General features: G+C 37.9%; 1 protein-coding gene across 1 annotated transcript in view; it reads right to left on the bottom strand.

Annotated features, from left to right (window-relative positions):
• LEPR (leptin receptor) overlaps positions 1-19373 on the bottom strand; it is a 484020-nt gene that overhangs the window by 295924 nt on the left and 168723 nt on the right. Inside the window, exon 5 of the mRNA XM_053693687.1 lies at positions 16566-16741. Within this exon, the coding sequence (XP_053549662.1) occupies positions 16566-16741 (176 nt within the window). The remainder of the gene's footprint in view (positions 1-16565; positions 16742-19373) is intronic.

The raw sequence follows: 19373 nt of genomic DNA, 5'->3' as shown, positions 1-19373 counted from the left end.
TAATTCCTATTTAAAACTAAATACTTACCTATAAAATGAACCCTAAGATAGCTACAATATAACTGATAGTTACATTGTAGCTAGTTTAGGATTTATTTTTATTTTACAGGCAAGTTTGTATTTATTTTAACTAGGTAGAATAGTTATTAAATAGTTATTAACTATTTAATAACTACCTAGCTAAAATAAATACAAAGTTACCTGTAAAATAAAACCTAGCCTAAGTTACAATTACACATAACACTCCACTATAATTAAATTATTTCCCTAAATGAAATACAATTAAATACAATTAAATAAAATTATCTAAAGTACAAAAAAAACACTAAATTACAGAAAATAATAAACAAATTACAAGATTTTTAAACTAATTACACCTAATCTAATCCCCCTAACAAAATAAAATAAAAAAAATAAAAAAAACCCTACCCTACACTAAATTACAAATAGCCCTTAAAAGGGTCTTTTGCGGGACATTGGCCCAAAGTAATCAGCTCTTTTATCTGTAAAAAAATTACAAATCCCCCCCAACATTAAATCGCACCACCCACACAACCAACCCTACTCTAAAACCCACCCAATACTCCCTTAAAAAAACCTAACACTAACCCCTTGATGATCACCTTACTGGGAGAAGTCTTCATCCAACCGGGCCGAAGTCCTCAACGAAGCAGGGAGAAGTCTTCATCCAAGCCGGGCAAAGTGGTCCTCCAGAAGGGCAGAAGTCTTCATCCAGACGGCATCTTCTATCTTCATCCAGCCGGCGCGGAGCGGTTCCATCTTCAAGACATCCGACGTGGAGCATCCTCTTCATCCGACGGCTAAGACTGAATGAAGGTTCCTTTAAATTACGTCATCCAAGATGGCGTCCCTTCAATTCCGATTGGCTAATAGAATTCTATCAGCCAATCGGTATTAAGGTAGAAAAAATCCTATTGGCTGATGCAATCAGCCAATAGTATTGAGCTTGCATTCTATTGGCTGATTGCATCAGCCAATAGGATTTTTTCTACCTTAATTCCGATTGGCTGATAGAATTCTATCAGCCAATCGGAATTGAAGGGACGCCATCTTGGATGAGGTCATTTAAAGGAACCTTCATTGAGTCTTAGCTGTCGGATGAAGAGGATGCTCCATGCCGGATATCTTGAAGATGGACCCGCTCCACGCCGGATGGATGAAGATAGAAGATGCCATCTGGATGAAGACTTCTGCCTGTCTGGAGGACCACTACGCCTGGCTTGGATGAAGACTTCTCCCACCTTCGTTGAGGACTTCAGCCCGGTTGGATGAAGACTTCTCCTGGTAAGGTGATCTTCAAGGGGTTAGTGTGAGGGTTTTTTAAGGGGGTATTGGGAGGGTTTTAGAGTAGGGTTGGTTGTGTGGGTGGTGGGTTTTAATGTTGGGGGGATTTGTAATTTTTTTTACAGGTAAAAGAGCTGATTACTTTGGGGCAATGCCCTGCAAAAGGCCCTTTTAAGGGCTATTTGTAATTTAGTGTAGGGTAGGGCTTTTTTATTTGGGGGGGGGGCTTTTTTATTTTGTTAGGGGGATTAGATTAGGTGTAATTAGTTTAAAAATCTTGTAATTTGTTTATTATTTTCTGTAATTTAGTGTTTTGTTTTTTTTGTACTTTAGATAATTTTATTTAATTGTATTTAATTGTATTTAATTTAGGGAAATAATTTAATTATAGTGTAGTGTTAGGTGTAATTGTAACTTAGGTTAGGTTTCATTTTACAGGTAACGTATTTATTTTAGCTAGGTAGTTATTAAATAGTTAATTACTATTTAATAACTATTCTACCTAGTTAAAATAAATACAAACTTGCCTGTAAAATAAAAATAAATCCTAAGCTAGCTACAATGTAACTATTAGTTATATGGTAGCTAGCTTAGGGTTTATTTTATAGGTAAGTATTTAGTTTTAAATAGGAATTATTTAGCTAATGATAGGAATTTTATTTAGATTTATTTAAATTATATTTCAGTTAGGGGGTTAGGGTTAGACTTAGGTTTAGGGGTTAATACATTTAGTATAGTGGTGGCAACATTGGGGGCGGCAGATTAGGGGTTAATAAATGTAGGTAGGTGGCGGCGATGTTAGGGCCGGCAGATTAGGGGTTAATAATATTTAACTAGTGTTTGTGAGGTGGGAGTGCCGTGGTTTAGGGGTTAATATGTTTATTATAGTGGGGGCGGCAGATTAGGGGTTAATAAGTGTAGGTAGGTGGCAGCGACATTGGGGGCGGCAGAGTAGGGGTTAATAAATATAATGTAGGGTTCGGCGATGTTGGGGGCAGCAGATTAGGGGTTCATAAGTATAATGTAGGTGGCGGTGGTGTCCGGAGCGGCAGATTAGGGGTTAATAATTATAATGTAGGTGTCGGCGATGTCGGGGGGCGGCAGATTAGGGGTTAATAAGTATAAGATTAGGGGTGTTTAGACTCGTGGTTCATGTTAGGGTGTTAGGTGTAGACATAAAATGTATTTCCCCATAGGAATCAATGGGGCTGCGTTAAGGAGCTTTACGCTGCTTTTTTGCAAATGTTAGACTTTTTTTCAGCCGACTCTCCCCGTTGATTCCTATGGGGAAATCGTGCTCAAGCACCAGCTCACCGCTAGCGTAAGCAGCGCTGGTATTGGAGTGCGGTAATGAGCAAAATTTTGCTCAACGCTCACTTCTTGTCTGGTTTGTAAAAACTCGTAATACCAGCACTGTCTGTAAGTGAGCGGTGAGCATAAACTGCTCGTTAGCACCGCACAGCCTCTAACGCAAAACTCATAATCTAGGTGATAGTTACAAAAAAAATAAACACTAAGTTACACAAAATAAAAAATAAATGATCAAATATTTAAACTAATTAAACCTAATCTAAGAGCCCTAATAAAAAAGCCCCCCCAAAATAAAAAAAAACCCTAGCCTACAATAAACTACCAATGGCCCTTTAAAGGGCCTTTTGCGGGGCATTGCCCCAAAGAAATCAGCTCTTTTACCTGTAAATAAAAAATACAAATACCCCCCCAACAGTAAAACCCACCACCCACACAACCAACCCCCCAAATAAAAACCTAATCTAAAAAAACCTAAGCTCCCCATTGCCATGAAAAGGGCATTTGTATGGGCATTGCCCTTAAAAGGGCATTTAGCTCTTTTTCAAAAGCCCAAACCCTAATCTAAAATTAAAACCCACCCAATAAACCCTTAAAAAACACTAACCCCCGAAGATCCACTTACAGTTTCTGAAGAGCCGACATCCATCCTCAACGAAGTGGCAGAAGTCCTCATCGAAGCCGGCAGAAGTCTTCATCCAAGAGGGGCCGACGTCTTCATCCAACCGGGCAGAAGTCTTCATCCAGACGTCATCTTCTATCTTCATCCATCCGGCTCCATCTTCAAGACATCCGACGCGGAGCATCCTCTTCTTTCGACGTCTTCTTTACAATGAGGTTTGCCTTTAAATGACTTCATCCAAGATAGCATCCCTTAGATTCCGATTGGCTGATAGAATTCTAATAGCCAATCGGAATTAAGGTTGAAAAAATCCTATTGGCTGTTGCAATCAGCCAATAGAATTGAGCTTTCATCCTATTGGCTGATCCAATCAGTCAATAGAATGTGAGCTCAATCCTATTGGCTGTTTGGATCAGCTAATAGGATGAAAGCTCAATCCTATTGGCTGATTGCGACAGCCAATAGGATTTGTTCAACCTTAATTCCGATTGGCTGATAGAATTCTATCAACCAATCGGAATTCAAGGGATGCCATCTTGGATGATGTCATTTAAAGGCAAACCTCAGTTAGCGAAGGCACTGAATGTTCCTAGAGACACAGTTGGAAGAATAGTTCCCAAGTTCAGAGTTAAAGGAACAGTGGTTACACTACCTGGACAGGCAGAAAAAGGAAGCTATCATATCAACAGCTGCAATCAGATTTCTGAGAAGGAAGGTTGAGAAAAACCATTTGAGTGGCTTCAAAAGACCTGCAGCAAGACTTTGTGGCAACAGGCACTGAGGTTTCAGTTTGCATAGTAGGGCAAGTACTAAAAGCAGAAGGTTTCCATGCCACATCTACAAGACGTACACCACTACTGACCCAAAAGCTCAAGAAAAGTAAGCTCCAATATACTCAAAAGCATATAAATAAGCCAAAGAAGTTTTGAGATTCTGTTCTGTGGAGCGATGAAACAAAACTGGAACTTTTTGGCCCGATGGAACAGTGGTATGTCTAGAGGAAGAAGAATGAAGCATACAATAAGAACACTCTGCCTACAGTTAAGCATGGTGGTGGCTCTGTAATGCTTTGGGGCTGCTTTGCATCCTCTGGCACTGGAAACCTGCAGTGTGTGGAAGGCAAGATGGATTAATTGAAGCATCAGGAAATCCTAGGAGGAAACGTTAGGCTGTCTGTGAGGAAGCTGAAGCTTGGGCATCACTGGACCTTCCAACAGGACAATGATCACAAGCATACCTCAAATTCCACCAAGGCATAGTTGCAGAACCAGTCCTGGAAGATTCTACAGTGGCCATCACAGTCACCTGACTTGAAATCCATAAAAAGTCACCGGACTTGAACTCCATAGAAAATCTCTGGTGTGATTTGAAAAAGGCGGTGGCAGCAAACCCAAGAATATTACTGAACTGGAGGCCATTGCTGGTGTCTGGCTATGAATCCCGTTTACAGCAGGTCATAACACCAAAAGGGTACTCTACTAAGTACTAAAGATTATGCCATGAACGGGTTGAATAATTTTGAGACTGCAGAATTCATTCAAAGTTGCACTTTCAGTTGAATTTGAAGAAACCACTAGAATCAGTCATTGTGCTGAGCTATTTCAATTGCTTTTGTTTGATTTGTTCATTGCAAACAGCTAAAAGTCTGTACATTGCAATGGGGTTGAATAATTTTGATTACAACTGTATATTTTTACCCTGGTAATCCTAGGATTATCCAATATCTGACTTTACCGCAACCACACACACATATATCTATCTATCTCCACACAAAATCCAAGAATAACAACAGCACTGTTTCTCTTAAAACATCCTTTCTTTATTTAAGCAACATGACTATAAAAATAGCAATGTTTCGAGTCATGTAGACCCTTAGTCATGCTATAGATAATGGCTATCCACCTTCATAGCTTATACATTCTTCCTATGGCCTGTTGGAGGGTGGATAACAATTAGATTAAAATTACATTTAATGCACTCATAAAAACATTTATAAAAGCAAATGAAGATCATAATCTTTGTTTAAACCTTTTGGATATAGAGTTTTAAGGTGCTGTATCCACCATACTTCCCTTTTTTTAAGAAGTAACTGTTACCTCCTCTTCTCTGTTTGGGAATGTGGTCTATCACCTGAAATCTTAGTTGGCTAACAGAGTGACCTGCTGATAATTTTTTTTGCTGAAACAGGTAGGGACACATCCTTGCATCTGATAGAAGATTTATGGGCACTTATTCTATCTTTTATGGGGTTTATCGTTTCACCTACATAGCCCCACCCACATGGGCATTTTAAAATATACACTACATAATCTGTGTCACAAGTATAAAGGCCATTAATCTCTCACTTCTTTCTGTCAATAATTTGTGCAATGAACTTGCCTTTAATCATCTTATACCTAAAACCCAGGAGTTATCAAATTTGTACAAGCTGATACAAAAAAACTAGAATTACCAATAACATTACTATAGCAGAGAGAAAGGCACTTAAGGACCTGTCTAATAATAAATCAATTATAATTAAAAATGCAGACAAGGGCAGAGCCGTGGTAATTTTAGACAGAGATTATTTTATACAGTAGATATTGGCACAGTTGTCAGATGGTGGTGTGTTTTTAATTTTAGACTGTGATCGATTACTAGACATAAAATAGGAAATTGCACAGGTAATCAATAAAGCTTCGTTAAATAAAGTCATCACTAAGGATTTAGCTACATTTTTGATTAAAAAAAGGATCCCATTACACCAGTCTTTTATACAACCCCTAAAATACATAAAAGTTTAATAGAGCCACCAGGGAGACCCATTGTGGCAAGTACAGATTCGGTCTTTTCCAATATAGCCATTTTTTAGACAGAAATTTTAATCCCATGGCTGTAGCCCAAAAATCATTCCTTAAAGATACAGGTGATTTTTTGGAAAAAATAAAAAACGTTCAAACTGAAGAATCAGGTTCTTTTTTGCCTTGATATAGTCAGTTTGTACATATCAATTCCCCATGAGGCAGGAGTACAGTCTGTATTGAATCTTATGAAACCTAATGCTAAGTACTCTACACCCCAGTGTGAATTTGTAGAAGATATGTTAAACATCATACTCTATCTAAACTATTTTTTATTTCAAGACACCTATTACCTGCAAAGAAAGGGTATGGCCATGGGCTACAATGTGACCCCTTCATACGCAAATATTTTTGTGAGCTAATTTGAAAACAGATTTGTTTATACAAACTTAATGTACTCAAGATATTGTAAAATTTGGCTTCGGTATATAGATGATATATTTGGCGTATGGAGGGGCCCATTGGAGAAAATATATGAATTTGTAGAGGAACTTAATGGTAACTCTAAAAATCTAAAATTTACCTTGAACCATTCTAAAGAAAATGTGAGCTATTCTAGACACATTGGTATATAAACAAGAGGGATATTTAATTACAGACCTCTATTGTAAGCAACACTTTATTGCACTTGAAGTTATCATCCAGATAGAGGGTTTAACTCAATCACTAAAAGTCAATTTCTCAGGACTATGATAAACCTGCAAGATAAAGATCTGCAGGATATTAGGCTTAAACAAATGGCCAAAAAAATTAAAGATAGAGGCTATCCACAGACAATCATTGCCAATTGTGAACAGCCGTCAGCCAGTTAAAACTGAAGCGGCTACAATCCCTTCTGAGAAACCTAAAGACAAAAAACAGCATTACAAGAGATATAAAGACAAGAAACAACTAATCTTTTCGTCAGAATACAATCAATATAGTGACAGCATTTCCAATATCTTAAAGAAACATTGGTACCTATTAAATAAGTCTAATCCCCATATAGAGGAATTTTCTAAACCTCCCATTAACTCTTATAAAAGAGTAAAAAAACATCAGGGATATAGTGGTTAAGGCAGATTGGTACTAACAAAAGTAAAACAATAAATTACTTGATGATTGCTAACAAAGGGTCATATCCCTGCTTAAACTGTGCACAATGTAATTCGATGATTAAAGGCAAGTTAATTGCACAAATTAATGACAGAAAGAAGCGAGAGATGAATGGCTTTAATAATTGTGACACAGATTATGTAGTTTATATTTTAAAATGCCCATGTGGGCGGGGCTATGTAGGTGAATACGATAAAGCCCATAAAATATAGAATAAGTGCCCATAAATCTTCTATCAGATACTAAGATATGTCCCTACCCGTTTCAGCACATTTTTTATCAGCAGGTCACTCTCAGCTAGATTACGAGTTTGGCGTTATGAAGCATAACAATTATTTTTCACTCTGTAGGTGTACCGCACACCTTTTTGGCCGTCACGCAACATCAGTACCGCACTTTTAAAAAAAATATGAACCCCTATTCCGCCACTCCATGACATTGTCGCCACTATAATAAACCTATTAACCCGTAAACCGCCACCCTCCCAAATCACAAAACTATTTAAAGATTATTAACCCCTAAACTGCCGTCCGCCGACACCGCCGCTATAATAAACCTATTAACCACTAAACCGCAAGCCCCCCACAACGAAATATACTTAAATAAATTATTAACCCCTTAACCTCTGACCTCCCACATCACTAACTCTACATAAATATATTAACCCCTAACCCTAACGTAAGCCTTACCCTAACACCCCCTAACTTAAATATAATTAAAATCTAAATAAACCTTACAATTATTACCTAAATAATTCCTATTTAAAACTAAATACATACCTGTAAAATAAAACCTAAGCTAGCTACAATATTACTGATAGTTATATTGTAGCTTTCTTAGGTTTTATTTTTATTTCACAGGTAAGTTTGTATTTATTTTAACTAGGTAGACTAGTTAGTAAATAGTTATTAACCATTTAATAACTACCTAGTTAAAATAAATACAGTTACCTGTAAAATAAAACCTAACCTGCCTTACACTAAAAACTAACATTACTATAAAATAAAATAAATTAAATTATTAAAATGCAATTTTCTAAATTACAAAAAAATAAAAAACCATATTATCAAAAATAAAAACAAATTACTCCTAATCTAATAGCCCTATCAAAATAAAAAATCCCCCCCCCACACTAGCCTACACTAAACTGCTAATGGCCCTTAAAAAGCTCTTTTACCTGTAAAATAAAATACAAACACCACCCAACAGTAAAACCCACCAACCGACCCCCCCCCCCCAAATAAAAACTATCTAAATAAACCTAAGCTAACCATTGCCCTGAAAAGTATTTAGATGGACATTGCCCTTAAGTGCATTCAGCTCTTTTTATATTGCCCAAACCCTAAGATAAAAAAAAAACTTTTAACAGAGGGATTCTGGCGATAAACAACAAAAAGTCCTGACCATGTAGATATTGACAGCAAAACCTCCAACAGGCAGAGTATATGAGATGAATGGTGCTTTCAGTACACAGAAAGGTTAAGAACAGTCTTGTCAATAGTCTGGCTCATATATTAAGCACTCACCCACGTCCAATATTCTCCCTTATGGCGAACATCCACAGAAGCGGTTCGGAGCAAATGAAAACTCCTCCGGCTCACCTCGTATGCTCAGCGAAAGAACCAGGGACTTTCTGCCACAGCCTGTAAAGCTTAACACACGTCCGTGTTAGTGGGGCTCTGCGGCACTCGTAGTTCTCCTGCACACTTCCTGGTGCGTGTCTCCCCCAATGCTGAAGCGGAAGATAATAACGTGGGTGGTGATGGGGCCAATCCTTATAGGTGTCTGTCGCCCAAACGTAACTAAGCCTGATCCATTATAGGAGGTTGCCGGGAACAACAGGTACAACTGCAAATAATGTAAGCAAATGGGAATAGAGGGAGAAAGGACGCCTTGTCGTCCTTTAAGAGAAAATATGAAAAATAGAAAAAGTTAAATCCCATAAGCAGGTAAATAAAACGTAGACTTTATTATTCCATTAAAAAGTCGACATGGTGAGACATCGGTAAAAGAAAAAAACAGGTTTTACGCGTTTCGGCATGAGCCGTATTCATAAACCTATTAAAGCAACTGTTAATATGAGTTTAAAAAGCCTATACCGGTAGCTCATTGGTCGGTTGTGACACACCTCCATATTCATTAACTCATTACCACACAAATTAAACAAGCTAGATAATTGAATTTACCAAAAAACTGACTCAGAATGAACATATATATCCAAATATTTACACTGATGCTGTAGTGGGGGTTAGGAATAACAATTGTTAGGTACAATAATCATATGGTAGTACATATGGGACTTAACCAATAGTTGACTCCTTAAATATTATTTATACAAATATCATAGTAGTATACCTCCCTATTCATGGTCATCTATAAATGTATTAAGTGCTAATGTCACTAGGCTATTTATTCAAATCCAGCAAAAACATGTATATACATACGGTAGATAAATCATATCGTCCTACGTAATACATATAGCATAAATACATAGTGCCAAAAGGTTATTATGCCAAATTAAAGAAGAAACATATATAAATATACAGTAGATAAATAATAATATCGGCCTATGTGATACATATAGTATGAATACAATATACATACTCAGCAAAAAAAACAAAACAAAAAAAAAGCAAAAAAATAATTTATCACAGTAATACATTTTAGAGGTGTTTCCTAGTTTGTTGTTTTATGCCATCTCAATATGTACATTAGTGTATTACTAACGTCTAAGGCACCTGCTGGTGAAAACATGATAACACAAATAGTTAATTCAGAATGTACAAACAGAGAAGCACAATAACAAAAGATAAATCTTCCATATGTTCTAGAGAGATTATTTCCAATGATTTATTATATCAAATTCAGAATTAAAACCTAATGGGATTTGGGTTTGCAATTTCATAATCCAATAAATCTCTTGTCTAGCAAAGAGTTGATCCTTATTTCCACCTCTCGTGGGAAGTCTTACAGACTCAATTGCTCGCCATTTAAAAGACAACGTCCTTGTTATGTACCTCAAGAAAATGTCTTGATAGAGCTTAGCATGGTCTGTCATATTTAATATAGCCCAAATGCTCACAAATGCGAGTTCTAATGTCTCTGCTGGTCATACCTACACACTGTTTTGAATAATCAATGCATTCAATGAGGTACACAACATAATTTGTCGAGCAATTCACACAGCCTTTAGTAACAAATTTTTGTTGAGAACAACATGAATAAAAATCCTTGCCCTCAGTGATAAAATCACAGGCCTTACATCTATGGTTACCACATTTATATGTGCCATTCACCTGTAACCAAGCTCCGGCATTGTTGATTTTATTCGATAGTTGACTGGGGGCAAGAATATTATCCAAATTAAGGTTTTTAGAATAAACTCATTTGAAACCATTTTCTACTATCATTTTGAGACGAGTATCTCCGAGTAGAATAGGGAAGTATTTCTTTACGATGTTACATACAGATGAAAAATCAGAAGAGTATTGTGTGATAAAGGATAAACCCCTGTCTTCTGTGTTTTTCTGGACATAGTCCTGTATTAAGGGTCTACCTTCCTCTAGGGTCTTTTGGGCTAGACGATTAAGTAATCTTGGCGGATAGCCTCTTGATTTTAATCTCTTTTTAATGTTAATGCTTTCCTGTCTGAAATCCTGCTCCTGGCTACAAATTCTCCGTGCGCTCAGAAATTGACTTCTAGCAATCCCTTTAAACACATGTGAGGGATGGGCACTTTTATTATGGAGAATAGTGTTCCCATAAATAGGTTTTCTGTAGAGTTTTGAATGAATTCTCTTCTCTCTCTTTTTTTTTTTTTTTCAATTTTAAACAATGTTCTAATTTACTTTTTTTAAATATTAAACATATATATATATATATATACATATATATATATTTATTTTTTTTTAGAAGATGGGTTACAATCATTATTGATAACAGTATACATTATTAACGTTAAATAACAATAAGCGTAAAAAACAATAGAAGAAAAATAACAATTACAAGTACTATTCTAAATAAAGATTTTCAAAACATCTTTTTGTACATTTTTATATTTCGATTTATACATACAATTTATTTTACATCCCTTATTCTTTTTCCATTTTCCCCCCCAAAACATCTCTTCTCTCTTTTATCACCACTTAAGGTGATGTCGAGGAAATTCACACTATCTTTCTGCCATTCAAATGTAAAGTTAAGTCCATTATCACTGTTGTTAAGGAACCTAACAAATTCAATAGCTCTTGATTCAGTAGATGCCCAAATAAAAATAATGTCATCAATGAAACGTCGATAAAACAATATTTCTTGTCTGAAGGGGTTGTTCTCGCCGTACAGAAACTTTCGTTCAAGCCAGCCCATGAATGAATTAGCAAAAGAGGGGGCAAATTTAGCCCCCATTGCTGTGCCTTGTTTCTGCAGGTAGTACACCCCTTCAAAATAGAAATAATTATGTTCCAAAAGGAACTGTGTAACATGTAAAAGGTAATTGATGGTAGGTTCATTCATATCTTGATCCATCATGAGGAAGAATCTTATGGCTTGTAACCCCATATGGTGGGGGATATTAGAATACAGGGAGACCATGTCAATAGTGAGCCAACTGTATTCTTCCCTCCACTCCACGTTATCTAATGAGCCCAGGACATGTGTAGTGTCTCTGATATAGCTTGGAAGAGCTTGAACAAATGGTTGTAAGATCCTTTCCAACCAGTCACATAAGGGCTCAACAAGGAGCCAATACCTGATACGATGGCACAACCTTTTATGTCAATTAGACTCTTATGGACTTTGGGCAGGTGATGGAAGATGGGAGTTATAGGATGACTAACAAATAATGTGTTAGCCGTATGCTGATCCATAATACCCAAATAAACCCCATCGTCCAAAATCTGCCCAAACTCATTTTTAAAATCAACAACCGGATTTCACTTCAGAATTTTATATATGTTATTATCACTTAATTGACGTAGGGCCTCATCTACATACTGTGTGTGATCCATCACAACAACACTCCCCCCTTATCAGACTGGCGAATGACAATTGAGTCATTATTTCGTAATGAGGTAATAGCCTCATTTTCCAGTCTAGAGAGGTTGTGTGTTGGTTGGTTGTTAACCTCATTCAATTTGTGTAACTCTTCCACTACTCTCTTGTGGAATGTTTCTAGGGCTTTACCCCTATTATGGATGGGGTAAAAATCAGAGCTAGGTTTGAGTCTAGGGAGTCTCCCAGTTGAGACTTCTGTGTTAACTGTTGATTCTGCCTCTAAAGTCTCTAAAGCGACCAAACTACAAGATTCTTGGAAATCTAGATTCGAGTGCTGAATATTAAAGGAACCAAAATGTGTGTAACTCACAGATTCTTCTGAATCCGTGTGGTACTGAAAATGTTTCTTAAGGGTAATTTTTCTGACAAAACGATTTACATCGATTATAGTCTGAAAGATATTGAACTTCCTATTTGGGCAAAAACCCAAACCATACTCTAGTACTCTTGTTTAGATTTTAGTAAGAACCTGTGAAGATATATTAATTACACTGTTTTGTCCTGTTGTGTAATCACCTTGTGGTCCCTCAATGTGTAACAATGTGGCTGTGTAAATGGTTGTTTTGGGGGTTGTTTCCCTCCCCCTCCTGTGTGCTTCTGAGCCACGTGAAAAACCTGAATTGGTTTTTCATTATGCTTAGTTTTGCTCTTATTAGTATTTAGGGATTCGGCATTAGAATTAGTTTGTGAGTTTGGGCCCTGTTTAGCAGTGGTAATAAGTACATTGGGGTCTTTAGGTCTTGCACCCAAATTAGACAAATTCTCAGCACTGGCGCATGGATTCTGTGATGTGGGCCCCATCTCAATATTATCAATGAATGATTCAAACTCAGAATCATTACCTGAGCCCTCATCACAGGATGTTGATGCTTCCTGTGAAGACAAGTCATCATCAGTAGTTTCAGGATCTGAAAATGTCACTTTTTTCTTATTTTTAGATTTATTTTTTCTCTTTTTTGAGTGTGGAGTGTCAGTTTCACCTCCTAGAGAAATAGCTAACTGATCTTTGTTTTTATTTTTGTTATTATTGGGACCTGTTCTGTTATTCTGAACCTTCTGTGTTTGTGCCATATAAATACCTGGCCATCATTATAGTCTTTCTGATCTCATAAAAACTTAGAGTGTTTAATATGAATAAGGTCAGTTTTAGAGGTCTCCACTATATCTTCAAGTCAGTCTGTAATTTGGCAATGTTGTTTCTAATAAGTGCAAGTTGTTCTGTTTTGTACTTAATTGACATAGACATCAAACGCAAAGAACATTCAGAAAGGATACTATTCCACTCTCTAATAAACTCAGTGTCTATAACATCAAAGTTTGGAAATTTCTTAACTCGCAAAGCAGCGATTGATTTCAGTGCGGTATGGAGCTCAATGCAACCATTTCGCCCGCACAAGCCTGCTTTTTAAAAACCTGTAATAGCAGTGCTATAGGGAGGTGAAATAACGCTGAAAATGTTGCGGTCGTTAATTTCCCTATAGCGCTCAAAACTCGTAATCTAACTGTCTGTTAGCCAACTAAAATTTCAGGTGATAGACCATATTCCCAAACAGAGAAGAGGAGGTAACAGAGAGTTACTTCTTAAAAAAAGGGAAGTATGGTGGATACAACACCTTATAACTCTATATCCGATTACGATCTTCATTTGTTTTTATAAGTGTTTTAAATGTAATTGTAATCTAATTGTTATCCACCCTCCAACAGGCCATAGGAAGAATGTATAAGCTATGGTAGTTAATAAGAAAAGAGACAGAAGAAAATATCAACCTTTTCAGAACCTAACCAGCAGGTGGTATTACTACCTTAATTTCAGGTATGGAACCCAAAGGGTTAAAAAGAGGTAATTTACATACAGGTGATATAAAAGGAGGTAGATAGCCATGATCTATAGCATGACAAAGGGTCTACATGACTCAAACGATGCTATTTTTATCCTTTTTTTTTTTTTTTTTAAAGGATGTTTTAAGAGAAACAGTGCTGTCTCTATTTTTGGATTTTGTGTGGATATATATATGAGAGGTTGGCAGGCCTCTCTAGCGTACGTGCACTTTGTCACTTTTTTCTAAATAAGAAAATTATTTTTTGCACTGGGAAGCGTATGAGTAAAGGTGCTAGACTTACCTTGTTTGTTTAACCCTTTGAGTGCTAAGCACTTTCCCACCTGGGTGCTAAGATTTTTTAATGGGTTTTTTTTTTTCTATTTTTTAAACAATTCTTTTTTAAACTTTTTTATTATTATTATTTATTATTTTCTGACCCCCAATACTTACACTATTGGAAAGGTGAGGTCTTGTGAGTCTGTAGCTGCTCCTATACTTAACATTGTTAAGTATAAATAAAGTTGTGCGGTGACGTCATCACGTTATTGCGCGTGACGTCATCACGCACAACGGGAAGCCCGGCGATGCCTGTCACTTTACAGGCATGATCGCCGGGGTAGGAGTGGGTGGGAGCCCCAGATCTCCCTAAAGGTGGGAAAGTGCTAGTGACGGCTCTGAGACGTCATTAGCACCAGAGTGGGAAACTCTGTGACGGCTCAGAGCCGTCATTAGCACTCAAAGTGTTTATATATATATATATATATATATATATATATATATATATATATATCCAGTATCTCACAAAAGTGAGTACACCCTTCACATTTTGTAAATATTTTATTATATCTTTTCATGTGACAACACTGAAGAAATTACACTTTGCTACAATGTAAAGTAGTGAGTGCACAGCCTGTATAACAGTGTGAATTTGCTGTCCCCTCAAAATAACTCAATACACAGCCATTAATGTCTAAACCGTTGGCAACAAAAGTGAGTATAACCCTAAGTGGAAATGTCCAAATTGGGCCCACTTAGCCATTTTCCCTCCCCGGTGTCATGTGACTTGTTAGTGTTACAAGGTCTCAGGTGTGAATGGGGAGCAGGTGTGTTAAATTTGGTGTCATCGCTCTCACACTCTCATACTGGTCACTGGAAGTTCAAAATGGCACCTCATGGCAAAGAACTCTCTGAGGATCTGAAAAAAAAATTGTTGCTCTACATAGAGATGGCCTATTCTATAAGAAGATTGCCAAGACCCTGAAAATGAGCTTCAGCACGGGGGGCAAGACCATACAGTGGTTTCACAGGACAGGTTCCACTCAGAACAGGCCTCACCATGGTCGACCAAAGAAGTTGAGTGCACGTGCTCAGTATCATATCCAGAGGTTTTCTTTGGGAAATAGACGTATGAGTGCTGCCAGCATTGCTGCAGAGGTTGAAGGTGTGGGGGGTCAGCCTGTCAGTGCTCAGACCATACGCTGCACACTGCATCAAATTGGTCTGCATGGCTGTCGTCCCAAAAGGAAGCGTCTTCTAAAGATGATGCACAAGAAAGTCTGCAAACAGTTTGCTGAAGACAAGCAGACTTAGGACATGGATTACTGGAACCATGTCCTGTGGTCCAATGAGACCAAGATAAACTTATTTGGTTCAGATGGTGTCAAGTGTGTGTGGCGGCAACCAGGTGAGGAGTACAAAGACAAGTGTGTCTTGCCTACAGTCAAGCATGGTGGTGGGAGAGTCATGGTCTGGACTTGCATGAGTGCTGCCAGCACTGGGGAGCTACAGTTCATTGAGGGAACTATTAATGCCAACATGTACTGTGACATACTGAAGCAGAGCATGATCCCCTCTCTTTCAGAGACTGGGCTGCAGGGCAGTATTCCAACATGATAACGACCCCAAACACACCTCCAAGACGACTACTGCATTGTTAAAGAAGCTGAGGGTAAAGATGATGGACTAGCCAAGCATGTCTCCAGACCTAAACCCTATTGAGCATCTGTGGGGCATCTTTAAACAGAAGGTTGGGGAGCGCAAGGTCTCTAACATCCACCAGCTCCGTGATGTTGTCATGGAGGAGTGGAAGAGGAATCCAGTGGCAACCTGTGAAGCTCTGGTGAACTCCATGTCCAAGAGGGTTAAGGCAGTGCTGGAAAATAATGGTGGCCACACAAAATATTAACACTTTGGGCCCAATTTGGAAATTTCCACTTAGGGGTGTACTCACTTTTATTGCCAATGGTTTAGATATTGATGGCTGTGTGTTGAGTTATTTTGAGGGGACAGCAAATTTACACTGCTATACAGGCTGTACACTCACTACTTTACATTGTAGCAAAGTGTCATTTCTTCAGTGTTGTCACATGAAAAGATATAATAAAATATTTACAAAAATCTAAGGGGTGTACTCACTTTTGTGAGATACTGTGTGTGTGTGTGTGTGTGTGTGTATGTGTATATATATATACCAGCCATATTTTAATAAATATACAGTATATGTTTATACTTATGGCTACTTACCTATGTTGGAAGTATTGACAGATATCAAAGGAGATTGGAAAGATATCATGCCACTTAGAAATTCAATCCAGAAGACATAGGTATGATCAAGCATCACAGATAGTATAATGCACTTGCATGTCTCATTACCATGGCATATACATTCAGCCATTTTTCCGACCTCTCTGTTCAAAACCCTGGAAGAAAAGGAATACTGTTGAGTTGTTGTAAAGTCAATAGGATGTATGAGCTCTCATGTATTTAATTACACACTGGGGTCAGATATCTTTGTTCATTTGTTAAAGTAAGTTATGATTTTAAAGGGACGCAAATGTCTTAATTAAATGTTTATGGTGCACATGGAGCATGTAATTTATAGAGACTTTTCAATTTACTTTAAAAACTTCTACATCAATATTTACTTTGTTCTTCTGGTCTCCTTTGTTAAAAATTATACCTAGGTCGGCTCAGAAGCAGCAATGCACTGCTGGGAGCTAGTTGCTGGTTGGTGGCTAACACACATTTGCCTCTTGTCATAGGCTCTGCAGATATGTTAAGCATAGGAAAGCGACATTAAACACATAGGCCTAGATTTGGAGTTTGGCGGTAAAAGGGCTGTTAACGCTCCGCGGGCTTTTTTCTGGCCGCACCATAAATTTAACTCTGGTATCGAGAGTTTAATCAAATGCTGCGTTAGGCTCCAAAAAAGGAGCGTAGAGCATTTTTACCGCAAATGCAACTCTCGATACCAGAGTTGCTTACGGACGCGGCCGGCCTCAAAAACGTGCTCGTGCACGATTCTCCCATAGGAAACAATGGGGCTGTTTGAGCTGAAAAAAAACCTAACACCTGCAAAAAAGCAGCGTTCAGCTCCTAACGCAGCCCCATTGTTTCCTATGGGGAAACACTTCCTACGTCTGCACCTAACACCCTAACATGTACCCCGAGTCTAAACACCCCTACCCTTACACTTATTAACCCCTAATCTGCCGCCCCCGCTATCGCTGACCCCTGCATATTTTTTTTAACCCCTAATCTGCCGCTCCGTAAACCGCCGCAACCTACGTTATCCCTATGTACCCCTAATCTGCTGCGCCTAACACCGCCGACCCCTATATTATATTTATTAACCCCTAATCTGCCCCCCTCAACGTCGCCGACACCTGCCTACACTTATTAACCCCTAATCTGCCGAGCGGACCTGAGCGCTACTATAATAAAGTTATTAACCCCTAATCCGCCTCACTAACCCTATCATAAATAGTATTAACCCCTAATCTGCCCTCCCTAACATCGCCGACACCTACCTTCAATTATTAACCCCTAATCTTCCGATCGGAGCTCACCGCTATTCTAATAAATGGATTAACCCCTAAAGCTAAGTCTAACCCTAACACTAACACCCCCCTAAGTTAAATATAATTTTTATCTAACGAAATAAATTAACTCTTATTAAATAAATGATTCCTATTTAAAGCTAAATACTTACCTGTAAAATAAATCCTAATATAGCTACAATATAAATTATAATTATATTATAGCTATTTTAGGATTAATATTTATTTTACAGGCAACTTTGTAATTATTTTAACCAGGTACAATAGCTATTAAATAGTTAAGAACTATTTAATAGTTACCTAGTTAAAATAATAACAAATTTACCTGTAAAATAAATCCTAACCTAAGATATAATTAAACCTAACACTACCCTATCAATAAAATAATTAAATAAACTACCTACAATTACCTACAATTAACCTAACACTACACTATCAATAAATTAATTAAATACAATTGCTACAAATAAATACAATTAAATAAACTAGCTAAAGTACAAAAAATAAAAAAGAACTAAGTTACAGAAAATAAAAAAATATTTACAAACATAAGAAAAATATTACAACAATTTTAAACTAATTACACCTACTCTAAGCCCCCTAATAAAATAACAAAGCCCCCCAAAATAAAAAATTCCCTACCCTATTCTAAATTAAAAAAGTTACAAGCTCTTTTACCTTACCAGCCCTGAACAGGGCCCTTTGCGGGGCATGCCCCAAGAAGTTCAGCTCTTTTGCCTGTAAAAAAAAACATACAATACCCCCCCCCAACATTACAACCCACCACCCACATACCCCTAATCTAACCCAAACCCCCCTTAAATAAACCTAACACTAAGCCCCTGAAGATCTTCCTACCTTGTCTTCACCATCCAGGTATCACCGATCCGTCCTGGCTCCAACATCTTCATCCAACCCAAGCGGGGGTTGGCGATCCATAATCCGGTGCTGAAGAGGTCCAGAAGAGGCTCCAAAGTCTTCCTCCTATCCGGCAAGAAGAGGACATCCGGACCGGCAAACATCTTCTCCAAGCGGCATCTTCGATCTTCTTCCATCCGGAGCGAAGCGGCAGGATCCTGAAGACCTCCAGCGCGGAACATCCATCCGGACCGACGACTGAACGACGAATGACTGTTCCTTTAAGGGACGTCATCCAAGATGGCGTCCCTCGAATTCCGATTGGCTGATAGGATTCTATCAGCCAATCGGAATTAAGGTAGGAATTTTCTGATTGGCTGATGGAATCAGCCAATCAGAATCTAGTTCAATCCGATTGGCTGATCCAATCAGCCAATCAGATTGAGCTCGCATTCTATTGGCTGTTCCGATCAGCCAATAGAATGCGAGCTCAATCTGATTGGCTGATTGGATCGGCCAATCGGATTGAACTAGATTCTGATTGGCTGATTCCATCAGCCAATCAGAAAATTCCTACCTTAATTCCGATTGGCTGATAGAATCCTATCAGCCAATCGGAATTCGAGGGACGCCA

This window comes from Bombina bombina, chromosome 10, assembly GCF_027579735.1.
Source record: "Bombina bombina isolate aBomBom1 chromosome 10, aBomBom1.pri, whole genome shotgun sequence".
Classification (NCBI taxonomy): Eukaryota; Metazoa; Chordata; class Amphibia; order Anura; family Bombinatoridae; genus Bombina; species Bombina bombina.
This window is presented reverse-complemented; position numbering and strand designations above follow the sequence as displayed.